This window comes from Schistocerca cancellata, chromosome 12 (genome assembly GCF_023864275.1).
Source record: "Schistocerca cancellata isolate TAMUIC-IGC-003103 chromosome 12, iqSchCanc2.1, whole genome shotgun sequence".
Lineage (NCBI taxonomy): Eukaryota > Metazoa > Arthropoda > Insecta > Orthoptera > Acrididae > Schistocerca > Schistocerca cancellata.
Window position 1 is genome coordinate 166,117,392 of NC_064637.1, and position 26,085 is coordinate 166,143,476.

At 40.6% G+C, this 26,085-nt stretch overlaps 1 protein-coding gene across 2 annotated transcripts in view; it reads right to left on the bottom strand.

Moving 5' to 3' along the window:
- Positions 1-1,737: 1,737 nt before the first annotated feature.
- The window catches only part of LOC126109599 (probable mitochondrial glutathione transporter SLC25A40), an 87,503-nt gene continuing 63,155 nt past the window's right edge, over positions 1,738-26,085 (bottom strand). For both annotated transcript variants that reach the window (XM_049914641.1, XM_049914640.1), the window contains one exon: positions 1,738-3,804. In XM_049914641.1, coding sequence (XP_049770598.1) covers positions 3,488-3,804 — 317 coding nt within the window. In that variant the 3' untranslated portion in view covers positions 1,738-3,487. The remainder of the gene's footprint in view (positions 3,805-26,085) is intronic.

Consider the following 26,085-nt stretch of genomic DNA (forward strand, 5'->3'; position numbering starts at 1 on the left):
CTATCTTCCAAGTATTACCCTATCTCTCAGGTTTTCCTCAGTCCTCAACCATCAGTTTCTACTTCTCATCCCATGTGGTAGGTCTCTACTGATCCAGGGTTCTGGGTGACTTTTTTCTGGACCCTCCCCGTTTCCTAAACCTCATCAGTCCTTTTCCTTCGCCCCTCTTCTTTCTCCTTTAAATCTTGTGCCAGGAGGAGGAGTCAGTGGCTCAAAGAGCTTGCAAATTTCAATACATTTTGGTACGTGTGTTCCACTGGCACTTTCTGAGTATACTTTTTATCCATCCAATTACATTATATGTTTTCAAAAATTGATTATTTTTGTTAAGGAATCATATAAACGTTGTTTCTTTGAGTTAAGAATGTTGAACCTGCATGTCCAGCATGTAAGTTAAATATATACTTAATTACTGTTCTAACATTATCCACTTCATCATTGGCATGTTCTGAGTTGGCATGCCACGAACCATTTGATCACTGCCAAGGTTTTGGTTTGTCTTGCTACAATCATCTCTCAAATTAGTGGTACGAACATAATAATGATTAATTGAAGGATGACAGACTGTACAACACAGTCCACGTTCATTCAATTCAACAGTAGATGTTTGCACTTACCTCTACAATATTTTAGTTCCTCAAAAGTGTGCAAAGAGACCTTTGTAGGACAGGAGAAAGAGTAAAAGTCTGTTACGAAAATGGTTAGCATTAACAGTGTTCTCAAACATTTTATTATAAGTATTTTATAGAGTACAAAGTTTATAAAAGAAATATATTTCCCATAAAAACTGCATTAAAAATGTATGTAAAAGGAACAGAGTATTCCATCTACCCACTGCCAAAGTAATAATACATCCAAGTTTACAATGTGTTGAGTAGTACATACAACTTGAGGAAACTGCTTGAAGTGCATAAAGTGATAAGCACAAATTAACTAAGAAACAAAATGACACCAATTTGTAAGTGAGTGTGTTCTCCTGTATAGAAATTGGGAACAGAAAGGTGTATTCAAAGTGAAGGGGAAATGACATAAATTAGACATAAATTCAAGTTAGGAGCAAGGAAAAATGTCAGGGTTCTATTGTACTGAGTAACAAAGTAGGAAGTACAACTGGACAATAGTTTGAATGTATGACTCTTGTTGCCAGGAATGGAAAATATGTAATTCCATCACAGTTTGTTACAAATGGTATACTGCAAGAATATTACAATTATTTCATTGTAGCAGAGAAGGAAAGAAAAGGCATTGGTGGGAATCTACTCACTGGAATGAGTCAACCACCATTAAAAACCAAAAAATAACTCTGGACAGATAAAAAGACGAAATTGAAACAAGGACGTTTCTTCTATGTGGTGGGCCTGCAAGATTTTTATACACCCTTAAAATAGAAATTATTCACTGGAGAGTGGATGTAGAAGCAGCTCACTGGCCTTTTTTAATAATAGATTTTTTTTTTAAATTTGTGAGTTATGCACTTTTCCCTCTCTCTCTCTCTCTCTCTCTCTCTCTCTCTCTCTCTCTCTCCCCCCTCCCCTCACACACGCTCGCGCGCACACACACACACACACACACACACACACACACACACACACACACACACACACACACAACACACACACAGAGTAAGTGCACTTTTCCCCTTGCTGGCAGTACGTGATAAAGGAAGCACAAAAAACAGTTCCATTGATTCTGACAAAGCAATTTCAGACCAAATACTTCCTGAATCCACTTACAATACCATTTTCACAGTCCTTTATTCATACATTATTACTGTGTACATGTAACATGCCCTTCTCAACAGTCTTTTTAGGTAATTAAATCCCACACATAAAATTTAAAAGTCAGTATTTGTGATGCACAAGTGGGATATTGTGATGCAAGTGGATCTCCAGTCACAACTCTTAATGATTTAACATAACATTCTCACAAACAGTAAATTATCTTGCAGTTAATAGAGCAACACACATCTGCCAGTGCAAGCTTCACCTTGCTCAACACTAATAAGACTCCTGTGATCGACATTGAAAACAATTTTATAGGTCAATTTTAAATAAAATGCACAACTTTGCTGTTGCTTTTTCTTATTCTTCTTGCTTCCTCTCCTTCTTTTAATTCTACATTGACATCAGATATTAAATCTACAGGCACAGGAAGTGCCGTGCCACCGTTTTTCCCTTTATGGGACAAATGCCCAAATGAAACCACAAATATAAGCTCTGCAAGACATATCAGCTACAGTGCATCGTCACATCACTGCATTTCAGAATATACACTACATTTTAAAGTGGTTAACAAACATCTGTTGCCACATTACTACACATAATATCATAAAAATCTATAAAATCCATTAACAGAGCATAAATCTAAACAGGAAATCCTTTGGGGAAAACATTGCTAGCTGACCCATCCACCGGTATGTTACCCTTTATCTGGTGAAAACTATTATTAGTGGTAACTAAGGGCGTCACACGCCGAGCACAGAAATATAGGGAATCCCTGCGTGCAACTGTTACAGCTTAAAACAAATATCACCAGGCCAGTACGGGAGTGCCGGTTCGAGTCTCGCCCGTGTAGCCTGTGGCAGATCTCTCCAGCTACTTGCAGTGGAACCCCGGTCACTGCTGCCACGTCCTGCCCATCCACCACTTTGTGCTCACGTCAGTCTGCCAGAATCATTCGACCCAAAAATACCCAATTGCATGGCAATCGACATTTAAACCTATACGTGCACAAAATTTCCTGTAAGGAAGAAATAATGCCGCCAATACTGTACCAAATTCTAAACTGACGAGATTTACTCTCTTCCCACCTGCACTCAGTCTCACTGTACTCGTACAAATTCCAATTTTCTATATTTCTAAAAAGAATTCTCACTGAAATGTTTCTTCCATTTTTGCACACCTCTAGTGTATTCTCCCTTACTGTGTTGTGTTCATTTTTGCTTTCTTTCACACCGAAATCCTATTTCCTGGTCCCCTGACAGTCTGCACAATATTTAAGAGGAAGGAAATTACAAGAAATTCAAATACTAATTGAGGCATCTCGTGGATTTCACTACCTCAATATTATTTTCATTCAGAATTTAAAATAATTTTCTAATATCATAAACTTTAAAGCCGTTTCTATTTATACTGGAGGTGAAGACAATAGAAGTATCAGAAAACTTGGAAACCATCCCAGAGGGGGCAAATAATGAAATAAACAAGAGCTAGTAACAGAATAAAAGAAAAATATTTGCATCACAAATTATTTATTCTGATGGGTATAGAAATAAATCATTTAGCTTTTACATGAAGTGACTTCACTGTAACCTGCCATACTTTAGAGAACAAAAAATTTCCCAAAAATATAGAAATATGCAGCATTCAACTTGTACTCTCAAGGGGATAAAAAATTTGCCCGGCACGCACTTTTGAGGGCAGACTGAGGGATCAAACCGCTACCGGCCTGCTGACAATTTCCGACCCAGCCAAAAACCTCCCCCACCCTATTCATCTGACCGGCGGCTCTGCCACGCCGGTGCCTCCATCGCCCCATTCCCGGCACGCACGCCAGGTGCGGGGGCCGATACCGTCGTCCGGTATTGCCCGGCATGCCGCTGTGGCATTCGCCGCTGTGGCGTTCGACGCTCGTTGTACCTGCGGAAGAAGCTCTTGCCGTACTCGAAGCTCGAGATCATGATTGCACACGCCGGTGCCACCTTGACGAGGCGCGGCGCGAGTCCTGCGAACAGCCCACGCATGCCGTGCTGCGAGTAGATGCGGCGCAGAACTTCCGCCATTGAGCTACCTCGCTTCGGGGGATCTGAAACAAGTACGATGGACCTGTGCTGAGCGAAAGGAGTCGTAGAGAATGGCATTAAACTTTGCTACCCTAAGCTCAGTTAAAGGGAGCACATTCTGCGGGTCGTAAGAACTCCCTTCCCTATTAGAAATTCATTATATTTATTAATTACAGCTAGCCTCAGTTTCTTAATTTACTCATATACAGGGCAATCGAAAAGGATGCGCACAAGATGAAGGAGCTAACAGAAGAGTCAAAATACGACAACTGTGGAATATGAACTTCTGGTGTTGGAAGTAAAGTGCAAGCTTGGAAATATAAGATAAAAGGATAATCAATGCACCTGTGCCTTAAGAATAGCAAAGCAATGCACAGTTCACTCAGCAATGTAGTGCATTACAGAAGGTGTTCTAATGACTACATTCGATACAAGCATAATATCTTCGCAGAAATTTCTGTTGCACTCTATTCGGTACATTGAGCACCAAGCGATCTCATCAGATGGTACAGATATGCTGGCAAGAAGTGTTTCTACATTAGGAATAGATGTCACATACATGAGGCTTTTGATATGACTCAAAAAAGTATATTATTATTTATACAAGAACAAGAAAGAAGCATCAGATCAGGGCAGGACGGTGGCCAGGCAACATGCAACTGGTTCTCCTTTTCCAATCCAATACCAGAGACAAGTAGTACTGAGTATATTACATACTTCCACAGAAGTGAGTGCGGGAATTCTGTCTAGTTGCATGCCCATCTGATGACACGTGTTAAGTGGTTCATCCTCAAACAGTTTTGCATGTGCGCATGTGTGCACGCTCGTGTATTTTTGCAGTTTCACACTGACTTAAGTAGCTCTGAAATGCCAGGAGGAATGTGTCAATCAAACTTGGTACAAATATGGCCTGTCTTCCAGAACAACAAAAAATTACTGGGGGTGGAGGTTGGATGATAGGTGCTCCTTGTACCACTAGCAATCATAGTGCACAACTGGGAGGTGGTGAAGTGCTAAAAATATTGGAAGTGACAAACATTATCATCAGATCTATAGTTATAGTGTTACTAGGCCGACCAATGCCAGCTTCGATGGTATTTTGTCACGGGAGATTTGCTGAGGATGGGGGATTAGGTGGAAGGGGGCAGCATTAACAGTTGTCGAAAACATTAGTGTCGTATCGACAGTATTCACCGGTACTACACTGAACGATAACACTACTGGCGACAACTGACCCATAGGTGGTGGTGGAAACGGACAGATGTGTCCATTACAAGTGTGGAATGTGTGGAGCAATGTCAACCTAATTTGGTGCAAATATCACATATTAGCTGAAAGAGGACAGTGCAGGCTGCCTGGCACCTCCAAGGCAAGTGGTTGGTTTGGGAGTGGGGGTGGCACAGTGGTAACATGAGAAACAACTGAAAATGACCGACAGCACTGTCTCATCTCGAGGCTTTTGGAGTTATCGGGTTTCTACTGACAGCCTCCGTGACATTTCACTACTACTGGAGGGGCAGGGATGGGAATGGAGAGAGAAACCAAAAGGAATAACCAGGACCAGCACTTTAGGATTCAAAGCTTTCCGAGATAAATCAATTCAGAAATTCCGCATTATTGAGTTATCGTCAAAAATAACTTTCTTCTCTAACTTCTGTAAACAGTATAAACAGATATTTACAGAATCAATGTTTTTAGAACACAAAAACGTTTTGCCATATTGATGTATTGAAACTGCAAGGACACACTAGTATCTTGAAAGTTTTATGCCAAAATTATATGAACATTTGAGAAAAGATGCATAAACTGCTCCCTGTGAGCTCGTCACATTAAATCCCTAAAAAACTCCGAGCTGCCTTAATCAGGAAAGTAACGGACTGAAAGAGCTGAGAGCTGCTCCTATGTATTTAATGTAACAAGCTAACCCGAAAACAATTTTCTACAGCAAATGTACTTTAAAAAAAAACACACACACACACACTGGAAGGGGTCTGTAGGCTATAACTTTGCACTCGGCCCGGGTCGATAGGGCGAACAATCGATTGTGACGTGTTGAGAGAGCGAGTGTCGTGATGCACCAGAGTGGTTGGCGGGAATGGTGTGTGTGTGTGTGTGTGTGTGTGTGTGTGTGTGTGTGTGTGTGTGTGTGTAGGCCATTTTTGAAATACAGGGTCTTTAACCAAGAAGGGTGTCACCATCGCCGTGGTTAGACACCTAAATAATAAATTAATACCGGGAAAGTGATCAGTGACGTTACTAGTGCCAATATTTGGTTTTGCGTCTACCGCGCCGGCCTAACCTTGGATTGCAGTGTTGGATGCAGTGATGGATTAGCGTGTGACGATAATGGAAAATGAAGAAAGCCTGTGCTGAGATTAGCCGTAATTAGATATGTATGACGAAGGCAGTGGCTGTCTCCTTTTTGTGTTTTGAGCAGAATATAAGTTCGTAATTAGTAAAACTGTGTTGGTGTTTCTTATTACCATACATTCAGTATTATTGTATTGCACAGTACGAACTGGAAAGTAACAACTTCCGTAGCAGTCAATTCCGATTAACAGCCCCATTAGGTTCACGGTCATGTTAATAATAAATATTGGGCTGCTATTCGATCAGATCAGGTCAGGATAAAAACGGAGGTGTTACAACCCCCCCCCCCCCCCCCACACACACACACACACTCAAATCAAAAGAGAGAGAGAGAGAGAGAGAGAGAGAGAGAGAGAGAGAGAGAGAGAGAAAATAAGAACACTTAAGTAGCAAGTCTTGTTTCTATACGCCACATTAACATCTGGCTATCATTCATTTCGCATATTTAAATCACATATACACCACTTCACACCACAAATATCATATCCAAATTAAGAGGCCAGCTACTTCATTGGAGAATAGGGATAGGGAGCTGCTACTCCTTCAATTGCTTTGAGTAGCAATGATTTTTCTGCTACTGTTAGCTTAATATTTACATGAGCACAATGATATCTGTTATTATTTAACACCAGAAAAAGTAAAGTTATATAGTAATGTCCGCTGGGAGACCCAGAAACGTAGCTTCAGCTGCTTAATCGGAAAAGGGCCTTTGTTCCTCTACGCACAGCGGACCTTTCCCAAGCATCGTACGAGAGTCGTCTCTTAACTGTGTCTGCTGTGTGTGAGTGACTAAAGGTAGGATGCATTTAGTGTAGCACCACATTTGTGTTTTATGACTACGAGAGAGAGGAGAGGTTCAAAAACACCGTGCTGACACGAGGCCTCTCATCTCGAATATCACCGACGGGGCCTCCGAGCTAAACGGCTCCACGCGACGGACAAACCGCCGTCGAGAGCGTCGCGTGCCCTCACTTTGTGTGACATTGTGGAACATTTGGGATTTAATCCACAACAAGGGAGCAGAGTTTGCCAAACAGGAACTATACGCCACCAGCACTAGCAGAGCCTTTAGTAAAAACTGGGGTGTAAACCCCATGAGCGCACACTGGATGTGTGTCTCCATAACAAACTATAATAATTTACGGGGCTACAGTACAGTGGAATGAAGTGGCTGCTAAGGAGCTCAGAAAGGTGCAGAGATTAGCCTGCCTAACCATAACACATACAGTTACGATATCCAGAATGCAGTAAATACAGGAACGGTACAGGAAATGCAGGCCAACTATATAATAGTTTTGAGCTGCTTCGACAAACCTTTCGACATAAAGCTGCCGGCAGGAAGCAGTGGAAAAATGAACAACAATACTGCTGGGGCCTGGGTACACGAGGTGCAGCCTAGACCAGAGGGCACGACCTCACTTTGCAGAATTTTGGGCAAATATATTTGCACTCAGAGTGCACAGAGAGGAGAATCGACAAAGATGCTATACGTGTCGTGGTCTCTACATTTGTTAAAACGTACGAGTAGTTCTGAAAGTTTCATCAGGCCCTGCGACGAGATCGAAGGTCGTCGCAGAATGCGACGAAACCCCGGTGAGGTTAGGAGAAAGCGGCAAGGTAAACCTGCACTGGTAGCTGTTCACTCAGGAACTGGTGGTAATGAACAAGCAGATAGGTTTCCGACACAAAGCAACTGGAAGCCAAATGATGTACAATATTTGGGTCACTAATTCCTCAAGAGAGTGTGCCTCAGAAAGAACCAGTAAGGTTCACCTACTACTCTTCAAAGATTACTACCTGGCTTTACTAGAATGGCAAGGAGAGATAACCCACAATAAACTTAGTTTCAGTTCGGGTAATAGGGAGCTAGGACCACTGTTGTTTTGTCTCCCTGATTAAATAAAATTAAATACGAGACCACAACTTCCTCCTGACTGACAGAACACTGGCAGTTGCTCCACCACAGGATTCCAACCCACTACTTCCAAGTATAGCCCTGCCCTGCAGGTGTACCTTAGTGACCTCGGCTAAGAAGGTGGGGAATGACAACACCGATCAGTATACGGGTCGGTCAAAAATAAGGAAACACAGCGAGAAATGTGTGCTCAAATGTAATGCAGATGCTAGTCAAAACTGCACGTTGTGCCGTCATATTTGACCACGAACAGCACCTGTACAATGTTCTCAACATTTTGCATTCTGTGTAGTGTGATAGTATCGTGTCAAAGCAAAGTGAATTCGAACGTGGGCAAATTGTTGGTGATCGTATCTTGGGCAGTTCTGTAACCGAGCCAGTCAAAGTGTTTGATGTTTCAAGAGGTACTGTATTGAAGATCTATACCGAGTACAGGGAAAGCAGGAAAACATCATCCGCTAAGTCACAATGTGTTCGAAAGCACGTGTCGCGTGACTGTGACGGAAGAGGCCTGTAACAAAAAATAAAAGGATGACAGTTTCAAAAGTCACTGCAGAAATGGAAGCCTGACTTGCAAGTCCTGCCTGCACCATAACACGAATGGAGCTCCATAACCAGGGAATTGCAGGGCAAGCTGGAATTCCAAAACCATCAAGATGATGCAAAATCCCGTAACAGGAAAATGTGGTGTCAGAGCAATAAAATCTGAATTATGGAGCAATTGAAGAAAGTAATTTGGTCAGTGAGTCTCGTCTAATACTATTTCCAACTTCTGGCTGACATTACGTACCAAGAGTGAAACACGGCAGGGTGGATCGGTGACGATTTGCGCAGCAATTCTGTGGACCCAATTACAAGGTCACAGTACTGCAGTGGCCATCGTGTCTATTCCATAGTAGAATGTACGTTCCCCAATGGTGACAACGTGTTCCGAGACAACACTGTGCCGTTCACACAGCTCGCGTTGTCCGGGACCGGTTTTTTGGGCACGAGGATGAATTGTCACATCTCCCCTGGCCATCACCATCACCAGATCTCAATATTCTTGAACCTTTGCAGTCTACTTTGAAGTGTTCACGATCACTATCCACCTCCATCATTGTTACTCATACCTGTCACTATTTTCCAGGAAGAATAGTATAAGATTCCCTACAACACCATACAGGACCAGTATTTATCCATACGGAGACAAATCGAAACTTTTTCACATGCCAACGGGTTTCCCACAGAGTATTACGAAGATAATGGTAACGGTGTTTCCATATTTTTGTCTGTCTTCAAAAGAGACTTCCCTACACTTAAATTTTTATTGATATTAACAAATTCCCTCTTTTTCATAAATGCTTTCCTTGCTATAGCTAGTCTCCATTTTATATATTCTCTACTTTGGCGCTATTAGTTATTTTGCTACCCAAATAGCAAAAGTAATCTTCTAAGAGGCAGTCAAATGGAAATGAGATGGATGAAAAAAAGTAAACTACTTACTATTTCAAAAGCAATCACTGTAACTGTTAGCACATTTATCCCACTGTGATACAAGACAGTCAATGCCTTCACAGAATAATGTTTGTGCTTGCCTTCAGAATTCCGACTGTACCCAGCCGTGCACCCCTTCGTGGACTGGTTAACAAGTTGCCATGGTCGTTTCGACTACGCTGCAGAAGTTTCACTGGGAAGCCCTTACGCAGCATCCATACGACCCCATTTTCTTCCCATATTTTTGGAACTCTGAAGAAAGACATTTGTAGCCATCAATGTGCTTTGGAAGAAAGGATGCACCACACTCGGGTACAATTGTGGTTATGTAGGCAATCGCAAAAATTTCCCACGACGGCACTAACCGTCTTGTCTCACAGTGGGATAAATTCAGTAACACTGATAGTCAACAGTGCTGGCAACTTAAAATTTCAAGAAATCCCATACCTTTTGTGTATATGGAGTTTCTCTTCAGTTTAGGTGATACAACGGATGTATAGAAACACAGAAAAGGGTTTCTCTCTACCACAACCAGCCAATACATTTTAAGTACAAAATCTTAGCTCACTCTTTTTTGTCAAAAAATGGACAGGTGAGGTTTCTCAATATTCCCATTTAGTTATGGTGATTACTTCTGAAATAATAAACAGTTTACTTACTGTTTTCTTCCCGGCTTGTTTTCTTTCGACAGCCCTTATACTTCTCGGTTTTCATTTCCCAATCTCATCCCTCAGCATCTACCCAATTTTATTCAATTACAGTCCATTACCCTTGCTTTAATTTTGTTGATGATCACTTTATAATCTCTTCGCAACACACTATCCATTCTGTTCAACTGCTCTCGAAAGACACTTGCCATCTCTGGCAGAATTACAATGTCATCATCATATTTCAAAGTTTTATTTCTTCTAACTGAACTTTAACTGCCTTTCCAAATTTCTCGTGTTCCCCTTTATTGCTCAATCGACATATAAATTGAATAGCATTGGGTGAAACCAACACGCCTGTTCCAGTCCCTTCTTAACAACTGATCCCCTTTCGTATCATTCGATTCTTGACTGCAGTTTGGTTTCTGCACAGTTAGAGATGATCTTACACTCAGTGTTTAATCCTTGCTACCTTCAGAATTTCAGAGAGTAGTTGTGAATGAGTCGTGGGAGTCACTAAGAGTGCGTACTTAGAACTGCAATGTTGCACAATGTGTGCACACAGAAGGGTAGCTCAACGTCAGCAGAGATGTTACGAGGCAGGAGATTATGTGACCAGCTGTAAAGAAGCTCCTGGGAGGAACAGAAGTCTGGAGAACAGTGCAGCATCATGTGGGAGGCGCATAATGCGTGCCTTTATAAGCACTGCTCCAAGTCCTGCTACAGATTCTGCACTCATTCTGCCTCAGACGACGGAGCAGCGTTACTCTCGCCCCTTGGGTGGGTCTCTGTTTCTTGTGGCACTTACGATTAAGAACACAGTCAGTGTGTTAGCACCACATTTGAGAGTAGTTTCCGTTTCTCGTCCTTCTGCCACAAAATTTCCCTTCCTGCAAATATTCCAACTTCTATTCTCAGACACTAGATATTCTAGTCAATAATGTTTGCCTTTCTTCAAGCTATCGAGATATCTGGGGTCACCCAAGGAGGTCTTGGGCCCTCTGCAATTCTGGACCTATAAAAATGGTTTAGGAGACAATACAAGCAGGCTTCTCAAACTGTCTGCCGACGATGCTGTCGTTTACTGAACAGTAAAGTCATCAGAAGATCAAAACCGACCGCAGTATTATTTAGACACGACGTCCGCACAGCGTAAACACTGGTAACTGATGATAAACAATAAAACATAAGGTCCTTCACAAGAGTACTAGAGAGAGAGAAAAAAAATAAAGCATTAACACTCACATTAACACTCAGTTCCATGATAAACCTCACAAATTTAAAGTTAGTTGATTCAGCTAAATACCTAGGTCCTTGAACATATTCCCACTTCAAATATAATAAATTTTCTTGTGACTGTGAAGCTTATGTCCAAGAATCAGCACAGTTCTAGAAAGCATCACTCAAGCACAACTCAGCTTGCCATTTTCTCTCAACACTGCAAACTATGGATGAAGGGCAACAGGCAGATTCCAAATTTCTACATTTCTGGAAAGCTTCGGACACAGTGCCCCACTACAGGCTGTTAACAAAGGTACCAGCACATGGAGCAATTATGCAAATTGCTCAAAGACTTTTTAAGTAGGAGAACCCAGTATATTGTCCTCAATGGCAAATGTTCACCAGAGACAAAGGCATTATCAGGAGTGCCCCTGAAAGTGTGATGGACCACTAGCATTTTCTGCATACATAAATGATTTTGGTGGACTGGGAGGGCAACAATCTGTTGCTGTTTGCTGAAGATGCTGTGGCATACGGGAGGTGTCAGAGTTAAGTGACATCAGGAGGATACAAAATTACTTAAACAAAATTTCTAGCTGGTGTGATTGTGGTGTCACCGCCAGACACCACACTTGCTAGGTGGTAGCCTTTAAATCGGCCGCGGTCCGTTAGTATACGTCGGACCCGCGTGTCGCCACTATCAGTGATTGCAGACCGAGCGCCGCCACACAGCAGGTCTAGAGAGACTTCCTAGCACTCGCCCCAGTTGTAAAGCCGACTTTGCTAACGATGGTTCACTGACAAAATACGCTCTCATTTGCCGAGACAATAGTTAGCATAGCCTTCAGCTACGTCATTTGCTACAACCCAGCAAGGCGCCATTACCAGTTACTATTGATGCTGTAAAACCTGTACCGTCAAGAGCGATGTTCCTATTTATGGATTAAAGTTAAGTATTCCACAGCTACGTCCTTTTTTGCTAGTCTCATTTCCTTGACCTGTTCCAGACCTCACGTCAGCCTGCGTGAGCTAAAACGCGTGCCTTTCGGCTTCCTCTCATAGTGGGTTGGCTCTCTTGCCAATCCACAACAGTGATGAAAGATAGCTGGCTCAGAATGTACAAAAATATAAACTAATGCAGATAAATAGGAAAAACAAACCCACAATATTTGGATAGAGCATTTGTAGTGTCCTGCCTGACACAGACACGTTATTTGAATATCTGGGTGTAATATTAAAAAGCAAGACGAAATGGAACAAGCATGTGAGCACTGTGATAGCCACGCAAGAGGTCGACTTCGGTTTATTGGGAGAATTTTAGGAAAGTGTGGTTCACTTGTAAAGAAAACTGCATACAGGACACTGGTGTGACTTATTCTTGAGTACTGTTTGAGAGTTTGGGATCCATACCAGGTAGGATTAAAGGAAGACATGGAAGCAACTCAAAGGCGGGCTGCTAGATTTGTTACCGGTAGGTTCGAACAACAAATGTTATGGATATGCTTCAGGAACTCAAATGGGAATCTCTGTAAGGAAAGTGACATTCTGTACGAGGAATATTATTGAGAAAATCTAGATACCTGGAATCTGAAGCTGACTGCTGAACAATTCAACTGTAGCCAACATACATTGCACATAAGGATCATGAAGATAAGATACAAGAAATTAAGGCTCATGTGGAGACATGCAGACACTCTATTTGTGAGTGGAACAGGAAACAAAATGACTAGGTGGTATAGGGTACCCCCCACCATGTGCCGTATGGTGGTTTGTGGAATATCTACGTAGATATTAGTGTAGGGATTACAATAACAAATAACTTAAACAGGGACAAGCACACAGCAAATATTGTGGGGAAGGTGAACCAAAGACTGTTTGTTTGGCAGAACACTTAGAAAATGCAACAGATCTACTAAAGAGACTGACAACACTATACAGGTCCATCGTCTTCTGTAAATTGCTATGTGGTATGAGATCCTTACCAGATAGGATTGATGCAGGACTTCAAAAAAGTTCACAGGAGGACAGCACATTTTCTATTATTGTGACATGAGAGAGAGAGAGAGAGAGAGAGAGAGAGAGAGAGAGAGAGAGAGAGAAGGGAGGGAGGGGGGGAGAGAGAGAGGGAGAGGGGGAGAGAGGGGGAGGGAGAGAGAGAGAGAGAGAGAGAGAGAGAGAGAGAGAGAGAGAGAGTTATGGATGATGATGCACTAGTTCGGGTGGCTATCATTAAAAAAAGACTGTCGCGGCAAGTTCTTTTCACTAAATTTCAACCACCAACTTTCTCCACCAAAAGTGAAAATACGAAGCCTATCCAGAAAATAGATTACATTTTTGCCTGCAGCAAAAATGGCGGGGGGTTTGTGTCACTTTCCTTTATTTCAAAATAAAATTTTAAATATATGCTGCAATTTAAAATCTCCTAGTTGTGAAGTGTGGTCGGTAATGAAGTTTTTGGTTGGGGATAAAAACATAAACTGACTGAAATTTAAAGGCACATGTGTTAGGTGTATGGAAACAATGTAATCACTGAATGTGGAGTGTGCCAGTGGTGTGTAAGGTTTAAAAGTGGCCAAACTAATGTTCACAATGAAGAACGAGGTGGACAACCAACCACTGTGACTGACGAACTGGTCGCAAAAACGAATGAAGATTCAAGAAAGCCGCCAAGTCAAAGTGACAGAGCTCTTGTTCAGTTACTTTGGAAAACTTGAGAAAAGCAATCCAGAATAAGTGTAAGGAAAGTTGAGCTTAAAAATTTTTGTTCTCACACGGTAACATTCACTCTGTACACAGCAAATCACACTTGAGAAGTAATCTATACTTTCAAGTGGGAGGCGTTTCCTCATCTGTCATACACTCCAGATCTTGCACCCAATGACGACCACCTATTTCCAACCACGAAGATGTGGATCACAATGTAACACTTTCGTGACAACATACAACTGTGGGAGGATGTGACTAACTGTTTTAAATGTCAGGAGGCACAATATTATCACAATGTAATTTCAAAGCTCGTTCACCGCTATTGCAAGTGCTCAAATTTGTGTGGAGACTGTAATGAAAAGTATCGCTTTCAAATGAATAAAATAATCTTTTCCTATACTCTTTTCTAAATACCAAAACATAACCTGCTTTCTGTATAATCTTTGTACTTTGTGGGCTCCCACATACATACGGAGAAATGGCTTTTATAACAAAATAAGAGAAATCTGATGATGTATGAGAAGGCTTTGGTGTCGACTTTTCTCATGAGCTATTCAAGAGTGGAACAGCTGTGAAATCCATCCTACAGTATCTTAACTCTCATCACATCTTCATTTACTTTCTGTTCTCTTTCTATAATATTGTCTTCAAATTCATTTTCCTTGGATAGCGCCTCTATATACTTCTTTGCTTAGGGCTGGTTTTCCATATAAGCTCTTGATATACATACAGCTACTTTTCTTTTCTTCAAAGGTCTCTCTAACTTTTCCATAAGCAGCATCTATCTTTCCCAGTCATGCATACTTCTGCAGCTTTTCATTTCTCCTATAGCCATCGCTGCTTTGCCATTTGCACTTCCTATCAGCCTTGTTTTTTATATGTCTGAATTCCCATTTATCTACTGCACTTTCCTCCTCCTCCTCCTCCTCCTCCTCCTCCTCACAGCATAACAACAAGTTCCCTCCATTCTGCCCTCTCCTGTGTGGTTTTCCACCATCCTCAGACTCTGAGAGATTTTATATCTTCTTCCACATCATCTATCCACCGTTTTTGTGGCCTTCCTTTGTCTTCTTCCAGTTGGCCTCCATTCAAAAATCTTTTTAGTCATTCTTCCAGTATCCATCCTGAGGACATGCCCAAGCCAGGCTATTCTTCTTCTCTTTACAATTCTTATGATGTCAGCTCCTTGTATGAGGCGGTCTAGCTCAGTATTTGTTCTAGATCTCCAGAAACCATTATTATCCTGAACTGCCCCATAGATCTTACACAGCACTCTACATTCAAATATCCTTAGCTGTTGCTTATCAAGACTCATTAGTGTCCAGTGTTTCACATCCATAAGTTACAACTGGACTGATGATGACCTTATATAGTTGCAGCTTCAGCTGCCTATTTTATAAACTAGAGGCCAACAATTTCTTAAACATGTGGAAGCATCTATTACCACTTAGGATGCGCAGTTTTATTTCAGTTGACATGGAATTTGAGCTGTTAATATTAGAGCACAAATAGTCAAACTTCTGCACATGTTCACAGTTGAAACTGTCTGCTGCTAGTCTATCCATGTTGTTATTTTCTTTCCTAGTGAAATTCATGTACTTAGTCTTTATTTCATTAATAGAAAGGCCTCTAGATCCTGTGACTTCTTTCAGCTCATATATTGTCCTCTATAGTGATACCCTTCTTCTACTAATAATTGCTACATCAGCATATGCACATATCTGAGTCAACTTTGCGCCTATGTAACCAGATATCTGAAGCTTCCGCATGGCTGCTTCAAGAGTATGATTGAAAGCGTTGTAGAGAGTGCGTCCCCTTGTCTGACTCCTTTACTAATGCTAAACCAATTGCTCAGTTTCCCATCCACTCGCACTGCAACACTTGCTTGAATAAGTGAGACATACTTCAATGGTAGACCAAGCAGCAGCAAATCACTTAGCATTTGTGCTCTATCGAGACAATCAAAGGCCTGCTTAAAGTCTACGTAGAGGTTATTAAGCTCAATGTTATACTCTTATGCCTTTTCATGTATTTGCCTCAACACAAATATCTGGTATCTTGTTGATCTATTAGGTCAAAATCCACACTGATACTTCCCCAGAATCTCTTCTGCATATGGTGTTAATCTGTTGTAGATAATACTACAGAAGATCTTGTAGGTTACATTCAGCAGGGTAATTCCTTAGTAATTTGAACAGCAGATCTTGTCTCCTTTTTTGTGTATTGGTTGGATTGCACCTAAATTCCATTCTTCTGGGATTCTTTCCTGATTCCGTACAAACTTGATCCACTTATGAAGATCAGTTCCCCCATTTTTTAGCAGCTCTGCAGTTATATCGTCAGTTCCGGGTGCTTTATAATTTTTTTAAACAATGCACTACCTTCCATACTTTATCTAATGTTAATTCTTCTATTTCTGGATCTACGGTGTAATAGAGTGGCTCCTCATTCTTGGTAGGATTGCCCTCCAAAATTCCCTTGAAATATTCTCTCCATCTGTCCAGAACATCTTGTTTATCTGTCATCAAATTTCCCTCTTTGTCCTCACAAGCTGTTACTTTTGGTCTACTATATTCTTGAGTTCCTTCTTTAATTTTCTTGTAGAATTTTCTGCTTTCATTCCTTTGGTAGTGCTCTTCCATCTCCTCTATCTTTCTCTTCATGGCTTCTTTTTTTCCTCCTGCATAACCTTGCTGCCTCTATTCTCTTTTCATTATATAATGCCTGATTTGATGTAGTATCCCACTGCAAGCATTTGAGTCTAGCTTCCTTTTTCTGTTCCACTGCCTGTCTACATTCATCATCATACCAGTCTTCATTCCTACGTCTTCTTGCTTCCCCCAGTATTTCATGTGCTGTTGTCCTAATGGCATCTTTAATAGAGTTCGATTCTTTGTCTGTATCATCTCCACCATCTTTTGTTTATAACTCCTGTCTCAATTTTTTCTGGTACTATCTTTCTGTTGTTCAACATTCCATTTCTTTACTCTCGTACCACTTCCTCTGCCAACCATGGCAAGTTTCTGTCTCATTTTGGCTCCTACTAGGTAATGCTCAGAATCAGAATCAGGTCCTCAGAAAGTGTGCACATTTACCATAGTGGACACCCACCTCTTCGATATCAATATATGGTCTATTTGGTTTGCGTCGTTTGTTCCTGGTATTTTCCATGTCCCTTTGTAGATATTTTTCCTTGGAAAACAGGTACTTACTGCCTTCAACTTGTTTGCAGAAGCAAACTAGCCAACCTTCATACCATCATTATTAGTTTCATCATGCAGACTTTCCTTACCAAACACACTTTTGAACACCTCTTCCTTTCCCAGTTTTGCATTATAGTCACCAAGAACTATTTTGGATTCATATCTGGGTATTCTGTCACACACCTCCTGTAGTTGATCATAGAAGATGTCCACAGTATCTTCATCTGATTCTTCCATTGGTGCATATACATTCATGAAGGTCACATTGTGAAATTTGCCTTTCTTATGCAGAGTACATATTCTTTCATTATATGGGGTGAAAGCAATAATTGATCCTTTTAAACTATAAACCCACCTCCATACTCCCCTTGTCTTTCGTCTTTCCCTGAATAGTACATGGAGAAGTTCTGGTTCCCTTCAACCTGATTTCCTGCAGTGCAACAACTCCCATTCCATACCTTGGCACTTCTTCTGAAACACTATTCATCACTCGTGTTTGCAACAGTATACACTCGTTCCACGTTCCCAATTTAAGCACCGATAAATCCATGTTTCCTAGCATAGTTTCTCTACGTAGGGGCTGTCCAGCATTTCTTGTTGAATTATTTGCAAGAATAGATTTTTTACAAGACAGGGGTATCAACCCTGCACTCAATCCCCAAGCTGGAGGACCAGGCTTTGATATCAGGGTTAGCTCCCCCCTAGAGGGGTTGACGATCTAACCTATAGAGTCCCTCCTACCCTATGGTGTGGGAGACACTTTGTCTGGCTCCTCAGTCAAGAACACTCCAGCTTGGGCGAACCTGCCAGTAGTTATGCTGCCCCCCGTACAGCTCTCTACCTCATCAGAACACACAAACCCTCCCACCCAGCATTGAAGGAGCCTACGATAAGACGGTGTCCCCAGGGAGGGGATCTGCTCCACTAACTGTGTTGTATATTTGCTCCTTTCATCAATTAAATTCAATACATCATGTGTTACTGAAGTATTTCAACTGGGTCTTTGTCTTTCCGCCTAGACGATTCTGTGTCGTTTCCACAAAGTTACCCCAGTCACCTTCTACTGTATTCCTTTCCCCCTGTTGCAGTCAATTGTTGGTGAGCGTCTCCTTTGAAACTGTCAAAAACTTTTGGTTCTTTCAACTGATACAGGTCCCATCTCCTTAATGTCCTACCTTTCTGCAATTTCTTCAGTTTTAATCTGCAGGTTCATTATCAAATTATTGTCAAAGCCCACATATGCCTCTGGAAATGTTTTACAGTTTAAAATCTGGCTTCACAATCTTTGCTTATCATTATACAATAAATCTGAAACCTTTTGCCACCAGATCACTCCCCAGTGTATATATCTGCAAAGATTAAATAGTGTTCAGCGCAAAATTCTACCTGGAGGTTTCCTCTTTCATTCATCTACTCACGGAGTTCTACAACAAATATTCGTTCTAGATGTATTTAACAGTAAAATATTGTTTGGCTCATGTTGTGTTCTTTCAACACTAATGAGTGGAATATGGCCGAAGAATAAAAATGAAAAACAATTAAACAAAAATCAATATTGACCAAATGAACACACAGACATAGAAGGTGAATGAATAGCTCTGACGGATGATACAAGTGAAGGCAACAGTTGATCAAACAGGCAAAAAACAAGACCTAGTAGAAGTACTTCAGTACCATGTGGTAAGTACACTAATTTCAACTGATGAAAGAAGAAAATATAAAACACATTAGGTGGAGAAGGCAAATGGGAAACAAACTTATAAAAAATGAGATTGACAGGCATTGCAAAATGGGCAAAGAAGGAATGTCTACAAGAGAAAAACAAATCTGTACAAGCAGACTTGACTGGGGATGAATACATCCTGCCAGTAGGAATATTAACCATTTCGTGACCAAATTCATTAAAATTTCGCATACTATTGTAAAAACTGGTTTCCTGCCTTTGGCAAGGATACGATTACATCACCAAATATAATATATAAATATTAAATTTATACAAAAATAAGAACAAAGGAAATTCTTTATATACAATGGCTGTATGGAGAACCATTAAATAATTTTAAAAGTGCTTTTTTTTAGAAAATATATGGACAAATTTGTAAATTTCTAGCAAACAATGTAAAAAAAGACAATAAATACCTTCATTGAGTTTATCTGTTGCCCAGAGAGAAAAAAAAAAAAAATTACATAAAACCACCAAAACACAAGGCACACAATGCACAGCCGACTCTGGCTCCAAACATACATTCACAACTAGATTGGAGCACCACGCAGGTATGGGAGTTTCATATCCCTGTGAACTCAGGGAAAGAAACTTTTGTGTGGGACACAAATGACCTTCTGGTCACAAAAATGTGAAGATGCCTTTAGGAGAAAAGAGAAACAGCTGTATGAATATCAAGAGCTCAGATGGTAAGCAAGTAGTAAGCAAAGAAGGGAAGGGCTATACAAGGAAAATTAACTTAAAGACAACATTATGGAAAGGAGACAGGAAGTAGACGAAGATAAGAATGGAAATGCAATACTGCAGGACGAATTTGATACAACACCGAAAGAACAAAAAACTCCACATGGAGTAGAAGACATTCCCTCAGATTTAATAATAGTCAGAGACAATGAATCATAACAAAACTGGAGCTTATGGGCTGACAATGCCGAATTTATCAGCAATCTCATAACAGAAATATTCCACATAGTATGCAAGATATATGAGACAGGCAAAATATCCTTAGACTTCGAGAAGAATATAACAATTGCAATCCCAAAGAAAGCAGATGTTGACAGATGTGCATATTACCGAACAGTCCACTTCATACTTCACAGTTGTAAAATACCAGTGCAAATTATTTACAAAAGGAAGGAAAAACTGGTGAACATAAAGTTTAGGAAAATCAGTTTGGGTTCTGGATAAATTTAGGAACTCATAGTGATACTGAAGCTTTGGCTTATCTTAAAACATAGGTTGAAAGAAGACAAACCTATGACAACAGCATTTGTACAGGGTTATTACAAATAATTGAAGCGATTTCACAGCTCTACAATAACTTTATTATTTGAGGTATTTTCACAATGCTTTGCACACACATACAAAAACTCAAAAAGTTTTTTTAGGCATTCACAAATGTTCGATATGTGCCCCTTTAGTGATTCGGCAGACATCAAGCCGATAATCAAGTTCCTCCCACACTCGGCGCAGCATGTCCCCATCAATGAGTTCGAAAGCATCGTTGATGCGAGCTTGCAGTTCTGGCACGTTTCTTGGTAGAGGAGGTTGAAACACTGAATCTTTCACATAACCCCACAGAAAGAAATTGCATGGGGTTAAGTCGGGAGAGCGTGGAGGCCATGACATGAATTGCTGATCATGATCTCCACCACGACCGATCCATCGGTTTTCCAATCTCCTGTTTAAGAAATGCTGAACATCATGATGGAAGTGCGGTGGAGCACCATCCTGTTGATAGATGAAGTCGGCGCTGTCGGTCACCAGTTGTGGCGTGAGCCAATTTTCCAGCATGTCCAGATACACGTCCAATTTTCCGCGGGCTAGGCGTGAAACTTGCCCGCATGCGTTCAACCGTTTCTTCGCTCACTGCAGTCCGAACCGTTGATTTCCACTTACAGAGGCATCCAGAAGCTTTAAACTGCACATACCATCGCCGAATGGAGTTAGCAGTTGGTGGATCTTTGTTGAATTTCGTGCTGAAGTGTCGTTGCACTGTTATGACTGACTGATGTGAGTGCATTTCAAGCACGACATACGCTTTCTCGGCTCCTGTCGCCATTTTGTCTCACTGCGCTCTCGAGCGCTGTGACGGCAGAAACCTGAAGTGCGGCTTCAGCCGAACAAAACTTTATGAGTTTTTCTACGTATCTGTAGTGTGTCGTGACCATATGTCAATGAATGGAGCTACAGTGAATTTATGAAATCGCTTCAATCATTTGTAATAGCCCTGTAGATTTAGAGAAAGATTTTCACAGTGTTGACTGGAATACACTCTCAAAAGGGATGAAATACACGAAGTGGAAGGTTATTCACAACTTCTGTAGAAACCAAATGGCAATTAGGAACTGGATATATGAATAGGAAGCAGAAATCAGGAGGTAGAGAGACAGGGTCGTAGCCTAACTTCGGTGTTACATCGTACGTACTGTGAGTAAGCAGTAGAGGAAATAAAGGAGTAATTTGGGAAAGGAATTTATGTTCAGGGAGGAGAAATCAAAATTTTGAGGTTTGCTGATTACATTTCAATTGTGTCAGAGACAGCAAAGGATTTGGAAGGGCAGTGTCATGAAAATAAGGATATAAGATGAACACCAGCAGAAGTAAAATAATGGCAAAGAAATGTAGTCGAGTAAAACTGTGCAATGCTGAGAGAGCAAGATTATGAGTTCTGCTCTTTGGCAGTGAAGTAACTGACACTATCCGAAGAGGGAGGATATAAAATGCAGTCTGGAAGTAGGGAGAACATGTTTTCTGAAAATGAGAAATCTGATAAGAGTGAATATAAATTTAAATGTTTGGAAATCTATGCTGAAGGTATTTGTCCGGAGCGCAATCTCTTACATGTGCACGATAAACAGTTCGCACAAGAAGACAATAGATGCTCTTGAAATGTGATACTGTGCTGAAGAATGCTGAACTGCTGCGGGTTGGATAGAATAACTAATGAGCAAATACTGAATCAAACTGGGAGACAAAAGAGATTTATTGTACAACCTGAATAAAAGAAGGGATCAGTTACAGGACACATCCTGAAGCCAATTGTTGAGCGTTACCAACATTTGACTACAGTAACAGGTTCAACTGCATGTATGTTGCAGTGATCGGTCAGAGTTGATAAGTTTGCAAAGCACTGACTAGTATAAGTAGTTGCATTAAACCAGTCTTTGGGTTGAACACAACACAACAACAATGACGACGACAATGACAACAGGCTCACTACTGAGTACAAATGTAGTCCTTGAAAATGGAGTTGTACCTCCAAAACACATTGAGCTTAAACAGGGTAACGAAGTAATAGTATCTGATTATGGCGCATTATTAGCAAAAATATCCCTAACCTAACAAACAATCTGCACCCAAGTATAACAATATGCCATATTTTTGGCTGACAAGACTTCACACATCTTAAAGATCTCCCCACCCAGGCCTCGAAGGCCCGAGGTATGTAGACAGACCACCGTGTTCGTTCCTGCTGTGTGGATGCACTACAGAGTGGCATGCAGTCAGCACACAGCTTTCCTGGCCATTTTGCCAACTTTACACGCATCAGTGTTGCTGCTTCTCAGTCTTCCAGACTGTAAGCGGGACTATATAATATATGACCTGAATGCATCAACTTAAATGTAGTGCCTCATACAATTCCGTAGCTCTCGTCGTCTTTTATTTTACGTATTAGCAATACAAACACGGTTAACGAACACTGTCTTTTACGTAGTGTCATTTGGTTTCCTTTTCTTTTACACAAAGACTTATTTCAGTATGTCGGCAACCGTAACCCCTCAGCAGCTCACGGTTAGCTTTGCCAGCTCTCGATCACAGGGCCCCGTGTACGATTCCCGGCCGCGTCAGGGATTTTCTCCACTCGGGACATACGTGTTGTCGCCGATGCACCAGTCGCTGAAGTGGTGTCGACTGCAAAGACTCACAATTTATGTCTTAACACACTGGAAGGGGCCTCCCAGTTAACAATGCAATATACACATATGTGGTAGCAGTAACACACTACGGATGGGAAAAACCAACCGGTTAAATCTGGTACTGATATTTTAGTTTTGAATAACCAATATTTTTTAGTATTTGTTTGGCCTCGGTTAAAACAGGTGTTTTTCTTTAAATTTTTTTACTAATAACAAGGTAAAAAACTGAAATATCAATTTAGCCATAGCATCAGTGCCAAAATTTTTGGTTTTTAAAAAACTTTTTTTTTTACAAAAGAGAGTAATTTTTATGTGCAAAATTTCCAGTGCTTTGAAATATTGCATTATAATAGAAAATGGGAAATGCCAACAGAAATGAGGGACAAACGCATCACATAAGCATTGGTACAGTCTTGCTCAGAGAATAATGCACCTGTTAATATGTGGGGTGACCTACTGGACAGTACACACGAACTTACAGAGTATGAGACTTGCCCCATCTTCTCTGTATACTAGTTTCTCACAGTGTCATCAGACATCAGTTGTATTACAGAATAGCACCATCTCTAGTCTGGAAGTATTATAAGAAGTGTGATATCAATGAAGTACAATGCTCCATTTGCTTTAAAAGATTAAAAATAGAAGGAGCCACAAGAAATCTGCGATATCATATGAGCAGAAAACTTATAACTCACCAATTCATTCATGGTTCATGATAAAAATAGAAAGTAGCTTACCTGCTGCCTGTGTCTATACGTAATATGCATTTATCTGCTTGTAGCCCACGGAAACAGACAAATCGGCTCTGAAGCTCATTTGCCACTTCACCTGTAGTTTCATTATCTTCCTTGCATATCACAGGCAACTTCTCCAAGAAAAAATGAACAGAAGAAAACTGTGCATCTTGAATTATGTTTAACCTAGCAACTTCAGAATGTTTTACCACATCATCCTTGAGTGGAAACTTGATGATGTAGTCACAGGCAGTACAAAAGTAGTTTCTCACTGATGAAAAGAAAAGGGATGTATCTGTTTACTGTAGATCATTTACTATGTTTGAAGTCTGAATGCCAATAACTAACTCATCTTCACTTCTTTGATGTTGAATCAAGTTGTACTCAACTTCAAGCAGTGAGGAGCTTTTGGCAGTATTGGGCTGCTTTAGCACATCCATTAGAAGTTCTAATAAAAAGTGAACTTTTGGGGAAGAAGTCTGAAGGGAAACATTCAATTTGTCAAATACAGAAATAATCACAGGAAGGAAAGTGCAAAAGGCCTTGTTCAAGTCTGAGGACAGGAACATAAACAATTTTTCCTCGCCTGTTGTAGCAGAAGTCTTATTTTTCAACTCTACGCATTCTGAAAGATGTCAAGCTCACGAAAATGTTTTGATTACATAATATTTCTGCTTCCTTAAAGAAAGAAGTGGATCCCACTGGTCCATTAGCCTATCCAAACACCTGCCTAAAGATTATCACCTAGTACATACATGCTTCAAATTTTTTTGCCTCTTTATTGTGCAAGTTCTGAAATTTCTGAAAGTGTTCTTTTCTTTTGACTCTCTTCTCTAAGAAATAAAATATATCAACAAGGATCTCATCCACTGTAAGTGGTAATCTTATAGCATCTTTTTCAGCTGTTAGATCACCACCACCACCACGTTTTCTGTTATATTAGCAGGTCCTTTGCCTCTCTATTTTCTGTGATCCATTGCTTCCTTCTTAAGGCTGCTGTATGTTGTACCGTCCATCATGTCATCCAGTATCTGAAATCTCTTCCTTCCTTGCTTCCTTCTACATAACCTAATGAACGGTTTTTATCAGTCATTCATTCTTTCTTAATATATGCCCAATCCAATTTCTTTTTCTTCTTTTTCTTACTTCTAGTAACTGTCTCTTCTCTCCCACCCTACTCAGTACCTCTTCATTTTTTACTCTGTCCATCCAACTTATTCTTTCCATCCTCCGCCATATGCACATCTCAAAAGCCTAGAGCCTTTCTCTGTCTTTGTTCCTCAAAGTCCATGTTTCAGTGGCATATAGAAGAACACCCCATACAATACATTTTATGAGTCTCTTCCTGAGTTTTCTGTCCAGACTGCTGAAGAAACATCTCCTTTTCTTATAAAATGCCTCTTTTGCCACTGCTATCTTTGTTTTAATTTCTGTGGTGCACTTCCAGTCAGTGTCTATCCTGCTTCCAAGATACTTAAAATTTTGCACCTGTTTTAGTATTTCTCCATTCAGCATAATTTTTATTTCCTCCTAGTGTCAATACTTTTGTTGTCCTTGTGTTAATTTTCATTCCGTAATTTTTTCCTTTAGCTTCAATGGTGTCCACCAAATACTGCAAATTCTTTTTCCCTGTGGCTAGAAGGACCATGTCATCAGCAAACCTCAAACACCCTACTCTTCTTCCTCCAATTTCTACTCCTTTGTCATCTAATGATCATTGGTAAAACATATTTTCCAAGTAGAGGTTGAAAAGAGTAGGTGATAGATAACATCCTTGTCTTACTCATTTTCCTAGTCTGATCCAGTTTGTGCTTTCTCCTCTCACTTCAACTGACGCTTTCTGATTAAGATATAATGAGTTTACAAGTCTTCTGGTTTTCCAGTCAACTCTCTTTTCCCTCATTATAGTCGCCAGTTTGTCCCAAACCACATTGTCAAATGCCTTTTCTAAATCGATGAAGAACATATATAGGTCTCTTCCTTTTCCAATAAACCATTCTCTCAAGATTCATAGGAGCCCTATTGCATCTCTGGTGCCCGTATTCCGCCTAAAGCCAAACTACTCTAGACAGAATACGGGCACCAGAGATGCAGTAGGGCTCCTACGAATCTTGGGAGAAAGGTTTATTGAAAAAGGAGGAGACCTACGTATGTGCTTCATCAATCTAGATTAATCATGTGGCAACTGCAACCTACAATGACAATACCTGGTTGAACATCTTTTAGAATTGCTGAAATCCCATTTTTGTGTTGTATCGTAACAGGAGCACTGTCACAGCAGAAATCTACATAGTTTCAGTTGATATGTTACGAGAATTCATCTGTGATAATATCAGGTTATCTATATTTCATCCTGTTGAGTACCCATTTAACACTGGTATGGATAGCA